This window comes from Mauremys mutica, chromosome 5 (assembly GCF_020497125.1).
Source record: "Mauremys mutica isolate MM-2020 ecotype Southern chromosome 5, ASM2049712v1, whole genome shotgun sequence".
Classification (NCBI taxonomy): domain Eukaryota; kingdom Metazoa; phylum Chordata; order Testudines; family Geoemydidae; genus Mauremys; species Mauremys mutica.
Window position 1 is genome coordinate 43,228,760 of NC_059076.1, and position 18,287 is coordinate 43,247,046.

Sequence of the window (18,287 nt, forward strand, 5' to 3'; positions counted from 1 at the left end):
TGTGTCTGCCCTGATCTGGTCAGAGCATTCCTTAGGATAGGGATGAAGAAGGGAGATGGTGGGGGTGATATCTGTGATGGTGAAGCTCATTCCAGTAGCCTCTGTTTGTCCCCACCCTCCCCAAGTCTTTTATTATTATTATTTTTTTTTGGTAAGGATAAAGCGAATGGCAGATGGACTAGCTCACCTAATTTTTTTTCTACCAATTAAGCCTAATATCTACCACACACATTTTCGTTCATTAATTTCTGGTTCCACATCTACTGTTTTTAGTAAGCATAACTTTAAGCATCTGATGAAGTGGGCTGTTGCCCACGAATGCTTATGCTCAAATAAATTTGTTAGTCTCTAAGGTGTGCCACAAGTACTCCTATAATTTTAAGCATAATTATCAACATGGCCTTTTTTTGTTTGAACTAATTTAGTCTTTATGGTTCTCCTGTGCCTGTTTATAATATTATTGAAAGCAACTTAACAAATGTTAATGGCAAATAAGTTGTTATAGGTTATTGTAACATCTTCTGAACTTTGATATAGTTTTTACAGTTGAGCTAACAATTAATGAAAATTCATCTGCCCAATAACCAGAACATAATCTCTCTTTTTTTATGGACTAATTTTGCCTAGGATTGGATATTTGTTCCTAAAATCATATTTATAAAGAAAAAACATAACTATATAAAGGAAAAGGGGTGGGGGGAGTACTTGGTTATATTTTAAGGTTTGCAAATTCCTTATCTCAAAGTTGGCATTTACAAATCTTACTTGATTACATATTAAACTTTCCAGATGTGAACAAAGCGAAGAGCTTACAACTCACTTTATTTGTAGCTAAAACAAAACTTAGAGCTGCAGCTGTTATGTCTGTAGGATGTTTTAGAACAAACCAGCTTTTATCACTTCTTTGGCTGTATGCCCAGAATGGGCAAAGATGGAAAAAACATTCCCCCCTTTTTGCTGCTTGTACAGTTAAAGCTGTACATTTATACAAACCATGAAAATTGTATGCATTAGTGGCTAAACTTGCTCACTTGTAGCCCTGATGGCATTTTTTCCTTCAAGCGTCTTGTTGCCTTCTTTAAAAAGAAGCAACAAAATGATGTTCTTTCAGAACCACTTTTGCATTCGTGAGTTATTAGTAACACCCAAAGTTGGGCAAAAACAAAACTTAAAAAAAAATAAATCAAGTTTGGTGTTGAAAGAGCCCTCTGTTTTGGTGGTTTTGAGTTATTTTTATTTATTTTATTTTTTTACTGTCAATGTGATAGCAGCCTTGTGTTATGTTGGTATTTTGTTAACAAGGGGGGTTACCCAAGATGATGTTTTAGGAAAAGTTTGCTTTAATGACTTAACTTTCAACAATTTAAAACACTATTTTTACAACTTTTGCTTTTTCTTAAAAATACTTTTAAGTATTATTTACTACAAAGCACCTGACCTCATAGGAGTGTGTGTGGTGAAGATAAATTCAGTAATGGTTCATAAAGAACTAACATACCATATAACAGCCTATGAGGAAATCAATAACTTTGTATTCAGTGCAGGGCTTGGATGGTGTGTAATACTTAAAGCCTGGGGCCACACACCGTGAATGATGAGGATATAAAGAAAGGCTGGATAATAATCCATGAATTGAACACTGTTCGTGCTGGGCAGTGGAATGAGGCAGGAGTCCTGGGGGGCCAGGCGAAGTGTGTGATCCTGTAATTATAGACTGTCATAACGCACACAGGGGCCAAGTTTAGGTTCCACAGGCAATCTTAATACTGACACTGCCTAACTTCTGAGTACTTAACTTTGCAGCCTTAAACTTCTGTTAATGTAACTTTTGTGGCTGTTCAGTGCTATGTTAAAGAACAGTATCCACAGGTTTCACCTGGATATATGATGAGCATATTTGGCTTTGTTCCATCAATTGGTGAACAACTGTAAAGTTTACCAGGGCCCAATACCCCAGTTCTGGGCCTACATTGCCAGGGGCTGGATGCATTTTTGGCTCCCTTCTGGATCAAGGTAAGGATTTTTCCCCCCCTCCCTTGAATATTGAGGTTCCAAGGGAATGTCAGAACAGCCTAATGTAAACTTTTTAAATAGACCCATTTAGCCCAGTTTCTTTAAGATTTAGTGCATCTGGTCAAGTCTTATTAATCTCTCCTCATACGGCAGCCATTCCATGGTTAGGGGTATGGAACGGCTGCCGTATGAGGAGAAATTATTAGGACTGGGACTTTTCAGCTTGGAAAAGAGATGACTAAGGGGGGATATGATAGAGGTCTATAAAATCATGACTGGTGTGGAGAAAGTAAATAAGGAAGTGTTGTTTACGCCTCCTAACACAAGAAGTAGGGGTCACCAAATGAAATTAATAGGCAGCAGGTTTAAAATAAAAGGAAGTATTTCTTCACACAATGCACAGGCAACAAGTGGAACTCCTTGCCAGAGGATGTTGTGAAGGCCAAGACTATAACAGGGTTCAAAAAAGAACTAGGTACGTTCATGGAGGATAGATCCATCAATGGCTGTTAGCTAGGATGGACAGGGATGGTATCCCTAGCCTCTGTTCGCCAGAAGCTGGGAATGAGCGACAGGAGATGGATCACTTGATGATTACCTGTTCTGTTTATTCCCTCTGGGGCACCTGGCACTGGCCCCTCTCCGAAGCCAGGATACTGGGCTAGAGGGACCTTTGGTCTGACCCAGTATGGCTGTTCTTACGTATGTAAGGGACTGCATGGGTAAGGGCTGTTCTGTGCTATATCCTAGACTTTTCACCAGCTATGGACAGGTTCATTAGGAGGTAAAAACAAGAGCTCCTTAGCATTCAGATTTATGCCACTTCAATCACCAGGGACCTTACTAAATGGGCTATCTGTCCTTAATTCATACAGTGAGTATGCAGAGGCCTCTTAAAATCTTATTTTTGACTTCAGCTGTCTTGGGTTGCTGATCTGACCATTAACTACAGTCTCTTTAGGGATGGGGTTTTGTTCACCCCAGCAGTCTGTCCCAGCTCAACACTGCTTTGCTTTCTTCTTCCACTTTGCTTGAGAAAACTAGTGTTCTACTTGACACGACTCAGGTTCTTTCTACAGTGGAAGCTGTACTGTGCAAGATACAGGTGAGTTAAAAGCATAGGTGTGACTTGGAAGGTTCTAGCGCTTTGAAAACCACTTTGGACCTGCTGATAAAGCCATGGTATAGTAGACTAACGTTTGTTATAGGGGTTGGTCCATAGCATCTTTTGTTCACAATTTATGGGGTTTTGCTTGATTCTTACCCAGGAGAAAAATCCACATCTTGACAAAATAAACCTTCTGTCAGGTTTCTTCCATGTTTTGTTTCACATTAAAAACTGCATTTGTCTTTAGTGGTCGTATGCTTGCTTGGCAGAAGAATGTTTTGACCATCAAGTTTAAAGGTAAGTAAATCTTTATCTGCTACTATGTCAACATTATATAATAGGCTTTTTTTGTAATTATTAGGATAGGGGAAGTGTTATATACAAAGGAAAACTTCTTCCCAGTAATTCTACAGCCATCTTTTTCATTCTGCCTTCTTGTCCACTTCCCTGAGTTATGGTGTGCATAAATGTTTGCTCTGAAAATGTTTGCGTTGGTGAGAAGGTCCATAATAATTTGGCTGATGGAAAGTGTCTGGCTAACACAGCATATGTAATGAGATGAGGTGCAGTTTTTAATCGGAAGAGTATTCTCCATCATTCCTTACATTGTCAACAAATCTTTCCCATGATGGGTGTGGAGGGTGGGAGACAAGTATAGACATGTATGCTCTATGATGAAACATGAAATGTTTTTTCTTATATATTCTTTAATGAAAGGCTTGAATACCCATATAATGCTGTCACTGCCAACCGAGAGAAGAATTCCACTTGAATTCTGAGTAATGCTTCACATTAACAAAATACAAAGTTTAATTGAATTGATACTGCAGGCACAGAAAACAAGGTATTCAGAATGTTTTTGGCATACTCAAGCTTCGTTTCCTGAGGAGTATTGTAACCAGTACACTGGCTGCTTTTATGAACACTAAATTGTGGCACAGACAAGTTTAGCTACAGCATGTGTGTGTCTTTCTTTGGGCTTAAACCTGCAGGATGCTGAGCAATCAGCTGCATGCTTAACCTGAAGTACATGAACAGTCCCATTGACTTCAGTGGAATTATGCATGTGATTAAGTGCTTTGCTGGATCAGGGCTAGAGCGCTGAATATCTTGCCAGATCAAGTCCTGTGTCCGCATCACATCCTTGTTCTTTTACTGAGCAAGATAGTGCTGAGAGGTGTATTACTGGTCCAATGAGAGCCCTGCCCTATTTTGAAATATATTAGGATTTTATGAGACGTATTGTGAAATGTTGCTTCCATATGGAGAGAGTATGATCTCATGTCTCCTACGCTGGTAACAGTCCCTGTCCTCGTCCACCACACATGCCCTTTCTCCTCCTTCACAGCTTCTCTTCAAGCAATCCCACTTCCCTCTTCTATTTATAATCCCACACCTTCCCTTCTATGAGCTGTTAACCAGTCTTGTTTTGTTTAGATTCTAAACTTATTTGGGGATCAGAACATGTCTTACTCTATTTGTAAAGGGGTATGTAGACTTAGTGCTGTGTAAATTATTTTAAACTTAGGCCTGGTCTATATAGTTTTTGTACCAGTATTAACTGTTGGGGGTGTGTGTGGTGTTTTTATTTTTTATTTATTTATTTATTTTTACTGATATAGTTATGTATCCACCATAGACGTTGTAGTGGTAAAAAGATACATTGGTATATCCCATTATTCCCCTTCCCCTGTGAAAATAAGCTATACAGATATAAGCACTTTTAAATCAATACAACTGTGTCCACACTAGGGGGTATTGTGCTACTTTACCTATACTGGTGCAGTTAAAGCAGTACAACTTCTGTCTGTAGACAAGGGCTGAGAGGTGACTGAGGCCTGAGCTACACTACACAGTTAGGTTGACGTAAGGCAGCTTATATCAACCTAATTGTCAGTGTCTACAGTACAGCCTTGCTCCTGCCAATGTAAGTGCCTTACTACTAGACCTCCATGAGAGGCGTAGGGCTTATGTCGGTGTAGTTAGGATGACACAGTGTCTGTATAGACACTGCGCCACTTGGGCTGTTGGCTGTCTTGTCAATTTCACGGCAGGAGCAGTGAGATTGACAAGAAAGCCTAGCAGCTAGAGCCCAGCTGCCCCCCACTTCCCTGGACAGCCGGGCAGCTGGATCCTGCTCCTGGCTGGGAGCAGGGAGGAGAAACCCAGGCAGCTTCCCTCCCCCCCACTCTCTTGCTCCCAGCTGGGAACCTTAGCTGTCTTGTCAATTTCATGGCTCTGTCCTGAAGCTGTGAAACTGACAAGGCTGCATGGCTCCTGGCAGGGGCAGCCTGTGGGGAGCCAGGCTCCTGGCAGGGAGCTGCCAATGGACCCGAGATATAGGGCTGTCAGCTCCCCACACTGTCCCTATTAGGTCAGTGGAAGTGCTCCTAGTGAGGATGCACACCACTGATCCAAGGACAGCTTGTGGACATGCACCACTGCAGCAATTACCGTGGTGGTTGTAAGCTGACCTACTATAGGTTGACTTATGTTTCTGGTATAGACATGCCCTATATAAGTGCTGTTCAAAAAAGTGGAATTAATAACTGGGGCATGTAATGCAATGACATGTAAACACAACTTCCCCCCCCCCCCTTAAAGATCTCTTCCTATTTAAAATGTATTTCTGCTTCTTTTCTATTTTGCTCTGTCAAATCTTAAGTCATTCTTAGATGAAGATTTGTCTGTTCTCTCTGCCAGAACCCAGCTCCCACATAGAAATGATAGACTCTCATGGGCAAAAAAGTTTGTGCACATAAATCAGACAAATGCTGAATCCAATTCTGCTTCTCTTGAACTCTCATGCAAACCACCCACTGTCTTTCAATAAGAGAAGCAGGCCACGGCTACAGCTACATTTGCCTATGCAAATATTTTATTTTACAAATGATTGTTGCACAAGTGCAAACAATTATGGCCATATAGCCCCTAATGTCAAGTAAAAAGCTCTGTAGAGTTTGCTTTTATTAGACAATAATTGAGGCTCCTTCATGCATTGAACTGAAGACTATTGGCCTTGCAGCTGCTGTTATGGTGGTGGCAGGCCAGACAGATACACCCAGATTTCACTGAACTGCCATTTCAGACTCATTCACAGAAGCCGGTGGCTTTATCTATATAAAACCTAAACGATTTATGTATTAGCCATCTGAAATATCCTTGGTGCAAATGAGCTCCCAATATTGAATTAAAAAAAAATAATCAAGATTTGACTTGGGGAAAACGTGAAGGTTTGTCTAAATAAGTAGCTAGTGTACTGAAAGCAACTGCATGGAACTTGTCAGTATATTAGATTAGGATAGACTAGGCTACATGCTTTTTTGTTTCATAAATAGAGAAGGGTTTGAATGAAATAGCCCTGTGTACAGCCTTCCAGTAGCTTTCATTAAGGTAAAACAAACCAAATGTCTTGTCTAGAGAGCAATTCTGTATAAAGTAATAAAACCTATAATTGAAATGTGATTCTTGAAATGGTAAGGCAGCTAAGGAAATTTTCTCTTTTTTTATCTTGTGAGCTTTGCACAGTAGATTAGGCAGTAACACCACCTAGTGGAATAGAAGTGAAACTTCAGTTACACTTTTCAGTTGTCCTCATCTTTACAGACAACATTGGTGCATTAAGTGGTACCAAATGGTCAAAATAAGATTGGGAGCACATTATGCTAGATGCTGGAAACAGCTCCTGTGTCAAAGTTTATTCAGTCTTCATAGACAAAACAAAAGGTAGGAAGGGCTGAGGCAAAGGTGTGGTGACTTTCCCAATGTCACATCATAAACCGAGTATTAGTACAAGGTTACTGTTCTGTTCCACATGTGTGATACTGATATTGTATATGCACAGCATGAGGATTTACTACCTTAGGGTAGGTCTATACTTACCTGTCGGGTCGACGCGTAGCGTTCGACTTCTTGGAGTTCGAACTATCGCGTCTAATCTAGACGCGATAGTTCGAACTCCGAACGCACTCCCGTCGACTCCGGAACTCCACCACCGCGAACGGCGGTGGCGGAGTCGACGGGGGAGCGGCGGACTTCGATCCCGCGGCGTCTGGGCGGGTAAGTAACTTGAACTAAGGTAGTTCGACTTCAGCTACGCTATTCGCATAGCTGAAGTCGCGTACCTTAGTTTGACCCCCCACCCTAGTGTAGACCAGGCCTTAGTCTAGTTACAGGGACTATAAATGAAGGTTACATTTCAAAGCTGCCTCTCTCTCTCAAGGCCTCTTGGCAGAGACAAATCATCCCTGATGATACTATATGAAGATCTGAGCCCATTTAACAGTACATGTTAGTGAATTTAGTCTAGGCTCCTGTCCATTAGCCGTTGCGTTGACTAGTTATAGCTAAAACTGGAACCCACAGAACTTGACTCTATTTCTGGTAGCGTCTGTGGCTAAGGATAAATACTTTTTGGGGACGTGGGGTTATCAATCTTAACATAGGACAGAGGGATTCTCAACTATCCTAAAAGATAGGCTTGTAGTCTTTTATGTAAAAAACTAAACAGATTTGCTGGTCTTCTTTAAACTCAGATCTTGTCTGAAATACGCTATGGGGACTACAGAACTAGTGAAATGATGTCACAAGAGAATGAAAGCTAAGCAAATGAGATGGGAAGAGGGTAATCAATGTTTACATTTGTTAGCTCCAGTTTTTGAATTAAATAGATGTTCTCTGTCTGTACACAGCATCTAATGGCCACTTTGGATAAAGGACTCATTCAGTATCCCAGCACCTTCAGTTAAAGTGAGATCTCACAATACACCGAAGCTGTCCGGCAGCAAAGTCTGGAAAGACTAGACTTGATATGTCCAAGGTAAGTGTGTGGGTTCTTCCCCTCTCACTTTAAAATATCTTCAGGCTGCTTTTACACAAAGGAGTTTTTAAAAAAGTCTACAACACTAACTTCAAAAAATCCTTGTGGGTCCTCTTTGATAGATGACTGTGTGGCCCAGCTCCTCTATCCTGCCTGATCACATAGTATGCCTGAGCTACCTACAGCAATTGTTTATTAGGAAAAAGAACATGAGGAAAATAATGCATTTTTAGGTGCCTTCATGCAGTTTATCAGCTAAGAATAAGGAGACTCAGCAGTCCACCATCAAGTGGTCTGCAACTGCCTATGTTAATATACTATATTGTGAATTAATGGCAGAGCTGAGGGACTTGTTCACCATTCTGTGTGATGGTGACTTCAGTAAAATGAACTTTTTTACAAGCAAGGTGGTATTTGAAGATGCTACTTCTAATACTATGTGACTGATCTGTTCCACATGTGTTGTTGATATTGTGTATTCACACCATCTGGATTTACTACCTCAGGCTAGTTAGAGACTATAAATAACTTTCTTTATTTATAAAGTGCTCTTTCATCTCAATGTTGCGCCTCTCTCGCTCTCTCTCTCAAGGCCTTTTAGCAGAGACAGGCCATCCCTAATGATATTATATGAACATCTTAGCCCTTTTGATAGTAGTTTTTTCTTCCTCTGTCTGCGGACAGCCTGAAATCATGGACCTAAGGAGTGAACCATATGACTCTTGTTTCCTTCACTTGACAGAGGAAGGAAACTTGAGGTGTGATAGATTTCTTTGTGACGTGTGTCACTTACTCTGTGGCTGAACCAGGAATTGAACCCAGGGCTTCTGACTTTCTCCAATGCTATAGCCACTAAACTGTGCCCCCTACATTCTTTATAGTGGTAAATTCATCTTAATGGATATTAACCCAAATATGAAGCCAACAATTTAAATGTCAGTATTAACTTTCACTGAGCTTTTGCAGAAACATTCCACAGTCAAACTGCTGCTCTCCTGGGTTCCTAGCTGCCAGATTCTCCAGCTTCCCTACCCTGAAAACTTGATGCATGTACGTTAACAGTTTGGCATATTGAAGATGTTGTAACACTTAAATTTAGTACCAAAAGAGAAGCAGTACTGTTGATGGTATTTTTTTGTTTGTTTTTTAGAACTCCCTGAAGTTGCCCCAGAATCCAGGGACTTAGATCCAGCTTGCTGCAGTGTACACCACGGGTTCTTTTGTTTACTTACATGCAAAATTCAGGTACTTGCAGTGGGTCTCCTTGTTATGACAAAAAGAATCTGCTACACTTTGGTGCTGTTAGAAATAAAGTTCAAATTCTGCCTAGTGTAAGCATTCGTAGAGTCAGGAAACTATGTAAGAAGGTAGTAAAATCCTAAAGTGAAATAAGTGTGTATCAGGAAAACCCCTAACATTTGGAACTATTTATTAGAACCAAAAATTTAAGTCGGTCTTTTCTGACTTTAATGGGAACAGTATTAGACTACGGCTTTGCAATTTCTGCAGTGCAGTATAAATACCTAGATAGTGCTATACAACAACATGAATGGAGGCCGCCAGCAGCTGACAGTAACTTTCAGTCACTGCTTCCCTAGAACGAAACTGGTACCAGAGATGAAAGACTCATCACAACCAAATTTCCAGAGGTATCTTTACAAAACTCTTCCATACTTGAAACTAATAACCAGTGACAGTGAGCCCAGTTTAGATGTGATGGAACTAAGTCCAGTTCAGGTACTGGCATACAAAAACTTCCACAGCTCCAGTCCCTTGTATTGTCAATAGCTGTATTAGTTATTACAGTGGTAATTATATGAGACAGTTTGCACACTACCAGTGGAACAAAGCCCCTTAATTGTGTTTTCTGCCCAAATGCTGAAGAGACACAGCCTCTTACATGGTGATGTACCAAATCCTTAACTGAGTATATGACAAAGAATGAACATTAACACACATGATAGTAATGATATTTAATAAACATTTGTTTACATTTTAAAAAAAGTTGCTGGTGTAATTTGTAATGGCAACAAATTGTTCTAATACAAATTCTCATCTATCTCTGAAGAAATATCAGATTTAGTTCCCAGTTGAATTTAGTCTAGGAGGGTTCTTTTGTAGTACTTGATCAAGGGAGCTTTCAACTCTTTGCAACCACTTTAAACAACAACATTACATGATCTTCTAATTCACTTGACATGCTAAACATTTCTTAAAAGGCACATCATTTTTTGCAGGTTTCTGAAGTTTCTCCTCTACACTTTGAGGACTAGTTGCTTTCCTTTTACAGTGTTTGGGAAAAGAGTTCCAAAATTCTCCTAAATTGTCAGGGTGAGAGTTCTCATCCTGTGTGAATGCATTAATAGTTTGATATGAAGAAACTATCTAATCAACAGAACACTTAAGGGCAGCCTTTGGAAGATTAAAAGGCAGTTTGCTTTAATATCAATCCGTGATCTAGCTTTTTTAAAGCAATAACTATCTTAATATATTTGAGTTAGATGGTCACAGAAATACACAACTAATCTGTAAATAAATAATGTTGCTTCCAGCATCATATGTGACCTTTGGTTAAAACAAGTGCTAACAGTCCTTGGAGTTTCAAAAAGACAAATATTCAGACCACAGTTGTATTGCAAATTTTTCTTAAGTTAAAAGTTATGAATATTCCAGTTGGTAAATAAGGATTATAATATTCAAACTACTACTGAATTTGATTTCTGATTATATAGTTAAGGTTTCAGAATTATAAACTTTTTGAATAGGAAGTAGACCAAATTTACTATTGTATTGAAGACACACTAATAAAAAGACTGACAGTAGCAGCTAAATGTACCTGCCAAATCCAGGGTAATTTTTGTTGTACTTATTACTGCTCTTCCCTTCTTTCACTGTAGTTTCTATGGGCCAAGTTCTGTCACCTATATCTCCTGAGCATGATGGAAAGCCAAAGAGATGGGACCAGTTGTAGATAGACTTCTGTATCCTTGATTATCCATGTGTAGATATAAGTCAATGGAGGCAGACCATTTGCACTCTGCCTCACATACAGAGCCAGTTCATCTACCAAGACTTCAGTAGTGACCCCCTGTAATTTCTGAAGCCTCACCCCAATCATGTGCAAAGTTAGCCTAGCTCACCATTACTATTGCACTCCCATGGTAAACATTTTAGTGAAGTGTCTTAAAAGAGGACTGCAGTCTTGCATATAGGCTGTTCGGGATCAGAACTAGCATGTGTACACATGCTTATAGCTCTGCAGCTGGTTAAACAGAAGTAGTTCAGTGTGTAACACTTCTTTTCTTTAACAGTGCCAGGGATGGGTGCTTTTCTAGAGATGGACCAGCTGCCTGAACAACATGCTTCATTGTGGTGCATGTAGAAGGTGAGCCAAAATTAGCCCTAGATAGTTTGCCTCTGCAGCAGTAAATATTTGCATTTGTCAGGGAATTACTTTGCTGTATGCCTCATCGGGTACAAGTAGATATTCAGATTTACACAAGGGACCATATAATGATCCTAACACAACATATGGTGACAACCAGAAAAGGAACAGGCCCCCACGGAAGCCCACTTGAACAATGTTATTGCAAACTGGATATTTAATGGAGTTGATTAAACATCACGATGTGTAAAACTAGTTTTTTCCTTAGTTATAGTATACTTTACATGAATAGCAAAAATAATAGATTAGATAATTGAGGACATTGGAATGTTCTGTGAATTATATTTAGGAAATGCAACCCATATGCTTTCATCTGTCAATTAGAAACAGGCACTCTTTAAAGCCCCTCCCAAAAGATTTATACCTGAGTACAGAATTTCCTACATAAACTAGATACTCTGAAAGTGAGCGCTAATATGTGAAATTAGAAACTGTACACAAATAGCATAGGAAAAGCTTAGTAAAACACTACATGGAGTTAGTCACCAAATGGAAGGTATATCCGATGAAGTATATGTCAAGCTTCCTTTTAGCTGAGCAACTGACAGATTTCTTTATGGACGCAGCATAGGAAATCAACATAAGAAGCTCCTCCGTAAAGACTTTTGTCTTCCACCAGGTATTGTCGGAAAAGCATTTCTGCTTGTTCTCGTTGCTTTGCTATTAGCAGCTGGAATGAGAGATGCTGATTATTCGGGATACAGCAAGGGTTGGTTGATACTGTATTTTCAGAGAAATAGTTTTGTGCTTTACACACACATTAGCTGAGCACTGCTAAGTATACTACTTCACTTCAGCAATGTGTGTAACTCATGCTGGTGCTACCCTCACTGGATCTCCATATGTATACTGGGAAGTCAGGCTGCTATTTTAAGTGAGCTCACTAGATTAGTTAGCATGGGTATGTCAACATGAGCTTCAGTGTAGAGACAGTTTGGATGTAACTAACAAAGAACCCTCATAGTGACTGGGTATGACAGTACTGCAGACTCTAGGTGCATGTGTAAATATTTAACAGCTTAAGCCCCTTGTCTTTGAAAATCTTGCCCTAAATAAGCAGCATCTATTCAAAAGTAAGCCCATAATCAAACACCACCCTGATTTAATTTCTGTAAGTGAACTGTGCTATGTACCTTGAAGCTCTTACTACTTTATGGTGGCATTTTCATAAGTGTGCAATATTTGCCTTACTCTGCTACTATTTAAATCAATAGTAAAACTGCCAGGGACTTCTGTGGAAGCAGAGTTAAGCCTGCCCTTTGGGAGAGCGCTACAATCAAGGCTGGCTTTATGAAGGGCAGGGCCCGATTCGAATACCCAGCAGCAGAGGGTCAAGTCCTGGTCTTCCGCAGCACCGAAGAACCCCCTGCCGCCGGGTGAGTAAAAAGACGCCTAAGGCACGGACCCCTATTCAGGGGAATCCATTTAAAGCCAGCCCTGGCTAGGCCTTTCCACTGATAGAGCTTGCTGAAGTCAAAAGCCTATGCAGCAATAAAGGTTTCTGAACAGGGGTCCATTTGTTACAGGTTATAAGTTTCCAGTCAAAGCTGGCATTGCACAAATATTGTTTATGGACAAGAGGAATCTGACTTATGAGTTACTTGGAAAAACTAATTTGTTTTCTCTCCTACCTTCATGGAGTAAGGTCTGTTGCTCTGGATGTAATCCATTATTGATCTGAGCTTCTTAGAATAGGGATTGTCGACTTCAGGGAGTAATGTCTAACAACAGAATTAAGAGGTGATTAAATGGTTATACACATCTATCATTAGTGACTAAACATTAAGAGGGCTGTGTATAGGAGAGGCTTTCCAAGACCCCACAAAATTATACTAGCAGATTGTGAAAGGTGTAACCAGTTCCTATTTCAAACAGGAAGATGTACCAGTGGCCAGAGATGAAACAGATGAATAACTGTATGCCTGCAATGAAATAATCAGTTCTCCAATGGGAAAACCAACAGGTGCCCATATGACAACGCAATACAAAGCAACTGAATTAGAACCTTAATCACTGATTTGGTGAGAAATCAATTTCATCAAATGTATTTGCTCATTTTCAGCCCTTTGTTTGTGAACTGTCCAATGGCTGCTATTCATGTTGTACTGCTGGTCACCTAAATCACATAGTATTCTCTCTGTACACGCAGTGGGTGACCAGCACAGAAAAAGAGAATCTTAAACTACCTACACTCTTCTTTCAGTCCAAAGTTGTGGCCTCAATTTCTAAACAAACAACAGTTACACAACTAATTTCCAAACAGAATGACTTCCCACTTACATAGAAATCAAGTTTTCTCAGCCCCGTCCCATCTCGCCCACAATATACTCACAGCCTCTGTGCTGATATGTGCAAAGGATGGCACATTAAAGATCCCTTGAATAAGTTCTGGTGGGGCGCTGACTCCAAGCCACAAGAACATATTTAGCCCATTTGCCAAGAAGAATACCCCGCCTTCAGACAGGCGTTCCTCTGAGCAACGGACAGCAGTGGGGAAAGCATCGCTCTTTACATCCATAGTGTGCTACAAGACAAAGGGGAAAAAGAGTAGTGAATTCAGTTATGACTTTTAAATTTAATGTAGCTAAATTTACTAAAAGACTAAGGAAGCTTCAAGGTCTATTGCTAATGGGGAGTTACACTCTGAAAAAGTAACTATGTAAAGAAGGCATTTTAGGGTCATAACACATTTATTGCATCTCAATTACTCCTTTCCAAATTTGCTCAATTCATAAGTTTTTGAAGTCAGGCTGTGTTCTTTCTAACTCACACATCACCTCCCCTAAGATTCTGCAGGCCAATGGATTTGCTAAATTTTACTTGTACTACATTGATGCACATCAGTGTAACTGATTGTCTAATCAGACACAACTGGGTTGCACAGTTCTGATTGGAATTTAGTTAACAATCCTGTGAATGATTTGCAAGCAAGAAAAGTACCCAGCTCACACTCTCATAGTTGTACTGCCTCGGCAGAGCTGACAGGTAAAAACTTGTTGTTGTCACCTTTTTTAATACAGCCACTTTTCAGAGTAGAGCTGCCCTTTACATAAACATAATCTAGTCAATTTCAGCTTTTACCTACCCCCTGCCTATTCTTATGGTTTTGAAATGCATCTTTAAAAAGAGATGCTCTCCTCTTGCTGTTTGAAGGACACAATAGGGGGACACTGACTACACAAAGTGCTTTCAGATTTGCAAAGTGAAAAGAGAAAAAACTTCTTATAAAATGTTACTTTCTATTAAGCCACCCTTAATAATAATTATTTCTGAAAGACAACTATGTGTCCTGTGCATAAGTAGAATGATAGTCATCTTTCACTACCTCTAATTCAGGATTTTTTAAAAATTCCAATGAAGCTGTTAATCAACTGTGTTAGCATCCTTTAATACTGACATTTAGAAGAAATAAATTACATAGATACAATCACTTTGGCCCAAATGTTTAGATAGATTGTTTCCTTCATGCTTATACAGATAGCTATAAAGGCCAGTCTCACTGTCCTCAGTGCTATGTAGTTATTTCTTCTGGTCAGTAATTTTCTCAAGACATTTTCATCTGACTGACCAGCTGAAGACTAGACAAAGGCAAGAAAGTACACCTCTACAACATGGGATCACTCAATATACTGCATAAAGAACCCTCTGCATGTGTGCACATATACATGGTCAGACAATTTAATTCTGCATGTCTGAGCCACTTACACTGAAAAAATAGTAAAAAGAACAGGATACTTGTGGCACCTTAGAGACTAACAAATTACCTGGCTTCTTCGGATGTGAGCTGTTGCTCACGAAAGCTCATACTGAAATAAATTTGTTAGTCTCTAAGGTGCCACAAGTACTCCTGTTCTTTCTGCAGATACAGACTAACACGGCTGCTACTCTGAAACCTGTAAAAATAGTGTTTCCCAACTAGAAAAGACTCACTTCAAATGTATACTTACAATTGGCAGAAGCTGTGGATAGAAAAACAACTGGGTGTCAGCAACATCCATAGACATGACCAACTGCCTGTGATAAGCTCTTTCATCTGTTGGAATTTCTGGTCTGCCAACTAGCACGCAACTTTTTAATAAACAATTAATATAAACTGGTAGCACCTTCATTGCATCAGGAAGGATAAGCTGAAAGACAAAGATCTTGTTATTTAATATACTCAATCTACTATTGGATTTATAAGTTTCTTTTACATATACTATTTTTTGCCATTTATTTTTTAAGATGCCATTTATGAAATATAATTTTTGTGCTATTCTAGCTGACTCAGGACTATTTGAAGCAGCTGCTTGCAAAGAAGTATTTGTAATCGGTAAATAAGCACTAACAAAATGTAGAAGTTACTTCAGCTCTCTTTTCCCCCCCCTTAATAATTTTGTAAGTGAAGGATGTAGAACAATATTACATTAATCATAAACAGGCCAGAAGGTGAGTGGGTAATATGAGCAGGATGTTATTCTAATGTGCACTTGGTCACAGAATGCAGTATTTGGTGTACTTGTACGAAAATGTGATACTCAGAATAAAACATCAGCCTGTTGTAAATCGGTTTAAAACATTTAAAATGCCAGTGTGGTTACAAACACTCTTAATGTATAAATGGGCACAGTTACCTAACCTGAATAAATGCTTTAAATAAACCCAACAATTATAAATCTTATTACTGAGTGTAATCAGCAGTCAGTTAAATTGCTAGGTTCCACCTCAAGGAAGGAAACAGATGTTAATTATGTAACTCTGAGATGAAGTATAATAGAATACCCAGTTTTAGATGAGAAAACTGAGGCACAGACCTATTAAGTGACTTGCCTAAGATCACCCAGGACTCAAATCTCCAGTTCTGTGCCTTCTCCACTGGACCACGCTGTAGAGGCATAGATATCCTGAAGCTACTATTATACAGAAAAAGCATTTAAAGCAAACAAGCTGCCTCACATGTCCTGCCTAATCACTACTGATTAAGCCTCAGCTGGAGTATTGTGTCCAGTTCTGGGCACCACATTTCAGGAAAGATGTGGACAAATTGGAGAAAGTCCAGAAAAGATCAACAAAAATGATTAAAGGTCTAGAAAACATGACCTATGGGGGAAGATTGAAATAAAAATGGGTTTGTTTAGTCTGAAAAAGAGAGGACAGAGAGAGGCCATGATAAGTTTTCAAGTACGTAAAAGGTTGTTAGGAGGAGGAGGGAAAAGAATTGCTCTTCTTAACCTCTGAAGATAGGACAAGCAGCAATGGGCTTAAATTGCAGCAAGGGCAGTTTAGGTTGGACATTAGGAAAAACTTCCCAACTGTCAGAGTGGTTAAGCACTGGAATAAATTGCCTGGGGAGGTGGTGGAATTGGCATCATTGAGGATTTTTAAGAGCAAGTTGGTCAAACACCTGTCAGGGATGGTCAAGATAATACTTAGTCCTGCCATGAGTGCAGGCGACTGGACTAGACCTCTGGTCCCTTCCAGTCCTATGGTTCTACTTTACCTTCAGAGTAGAACACCACAGAGTACTGTGAAAAGCTTGACCCTTCTCTTTACAAGTTAAAGTAGCTTATCATTTAACCTGGATTCAACTCCAGAGTGTGGTTGGTTACTGCACTGGTACTAAAATCTTGCTGGCAACTATAAACAAGCAATGTGTCCTCAGTGTTTTATTGGTATAAGGTGCTGGGGAAAACCCTTTAGACTAGCTGCTCCTTGGCTGGCAACACTGAAGAACTCCCAAGCTAGGGAATGCACTTCCCTTCTCATCTATATATTGTGCTGTGGTCAGCATTACCATTTGCTAAATACATGAGGACATGGTAAAAGAGACAGGCTTTTGAGCTACATAGAGCTGTTCTTCAGGTCTGGGGAAGGTACTTAGTGTGTCACAGCTAAATACAAGGTCAAACAGTTAGCACATATTCTAAGGGACCATTCAAGGTGAAGTGGCCTGTTAACACCGCTGTAGTCATAGGACAAAAAGAGGGGTTAGTAGGTTACAGATTGTTGTAATAAGTCATAAATAGCTAATATAATGAGAAATACCATGCACGTTCAGAACTCTTATTTAAAGCCCATCACTTTCAAATGTAACCAATCACTGCCTTTTTACTTTTCTTTCTTTTTTTTTTAGAAAGAGAACTCCCTATGGAGAATGAAAGGAAATTAAACCTTGCTCTGAAATTTGCATTTGTAGCATCACTGCTTTTGCAATGCTAGTTATTTATCTTAGGTACAAACTCCAATATGGAGCATTTCCCTTGGGCTGGATCTTACCTGGCTTACTGCAGATGGACTGGCACAATTCTTTCTGTAACATGCCAACATACGAGCAGTCTGACTCACCAGGATCTCTCTGATTGTCTTCAAGGGCTGGCTTAGAATGGCTTTGAAAGCTACAATTAAAGAATAAAGAAAAGATCATCCTAAAGTTAGACATAAAAAAACTGTTTCAGAGGCCCATATTTAACCTGCATATAATATTAAAGAAAGTAAACTTATTTCTGCAGCTATTTTAAGTCAGTATCTGTTTCAGCTGCCTGTCTTACAAATAATATTCAGCAATATTTAAGAACTTTGTCTAGGTATATTCAAGATACAAACAGCTGTGTGTGCTGCTTAGAAAATATATGGTCCTGAACCTCTTCTCTGTTTTACACTGGTGTAACTCCAGATTTGCACCAGTGTAAGTTAGAGGAGACTCATGCTCTGTATGTATATATTTTTTTCTAAAACAAAAATAAGTGGCAGTCCATAAATTTACCTGATTTAGCAAAGAAGTTTATAAGTGCATCAGTTTCACAACTCTTGTAGAGATCTGCTAACTGGGAACTACAGTTTAAGCCAATATTGTGTACGCGGAGTCGTCTTTGCCCACTTATCGAAGTGTAAAGTACAGCACACTGCAATGATAAGAGAAGTTC

The 18,287-nt window shown here is 39.5% G+C and overlaps 1 protein-coding gene and 1 long non-coding RNA gene across 2 annotated transcripts in view; one reads left to right on the plus strand and one right to left on the minus strand.

Annotated features, from left to right (window-relative positions):
• Window positions 1-18,287, plus strand: part of LOC123371269 — a 30,833-nt gene that overhangs the window by 949 nt on the left and 11,597 nt on the right. Inside the window, exons 3-7 of the long non-coding RNA XR_006579738.1 lie at window positions 3,369-3,418; window positions 7,813-7,940; window positions 9,091-9,185; window positions 11,252-11,325; window positions 12,600-12,761. This is a non-coding gene — a long non-coding RNA (uncharacterized LOC123371269). The remainder of the gene's footprint in view (window positions 1-3,368; window positions 3,419-7,812; window positions 7,941-9,090; window positions 9,186-11,251; window positions 11,326-12,599; window positions 12,762-18,287) is intronic.
• Window positions 9,641-18,287, minus strand: part of SEC24D (SEC24 homolog D, COPII coat complex component) — a 94,946-nt gene continuing 86,299 nt past the window's right edge. Inside the window, exons 18-23 of the mRNA XM_045018657.1 lie at window positions 18,128-18,266; window positions 17,641-17,759; window positions 15,333-15,512; window positions 13,718-13,909; window positions 13,017-13,106; window positions 9,641-12,055 (exon numbers count right to left, since the gene is read on the minus strand). Coding sequence (XP_044874592.1) covers window positions 11,915-12,055; window positions 13,017-13,106; window positions 13,718-13,909; window positions 15,333-15,512; window positions 17,641-17,759; window positions 18,128-18,266 — 861 coding nt within the window. The 3' untranslated portion in view covers window positions 9,641-11,914. The remainder of the gene's footprint in view (window positions 12,056-13,016; window positions 13,107-13,717; window positions 13,910-15,332; window positions 15,513-17,640; window positions 17,760-18,127; window positions 18,267-18,287) is intronic.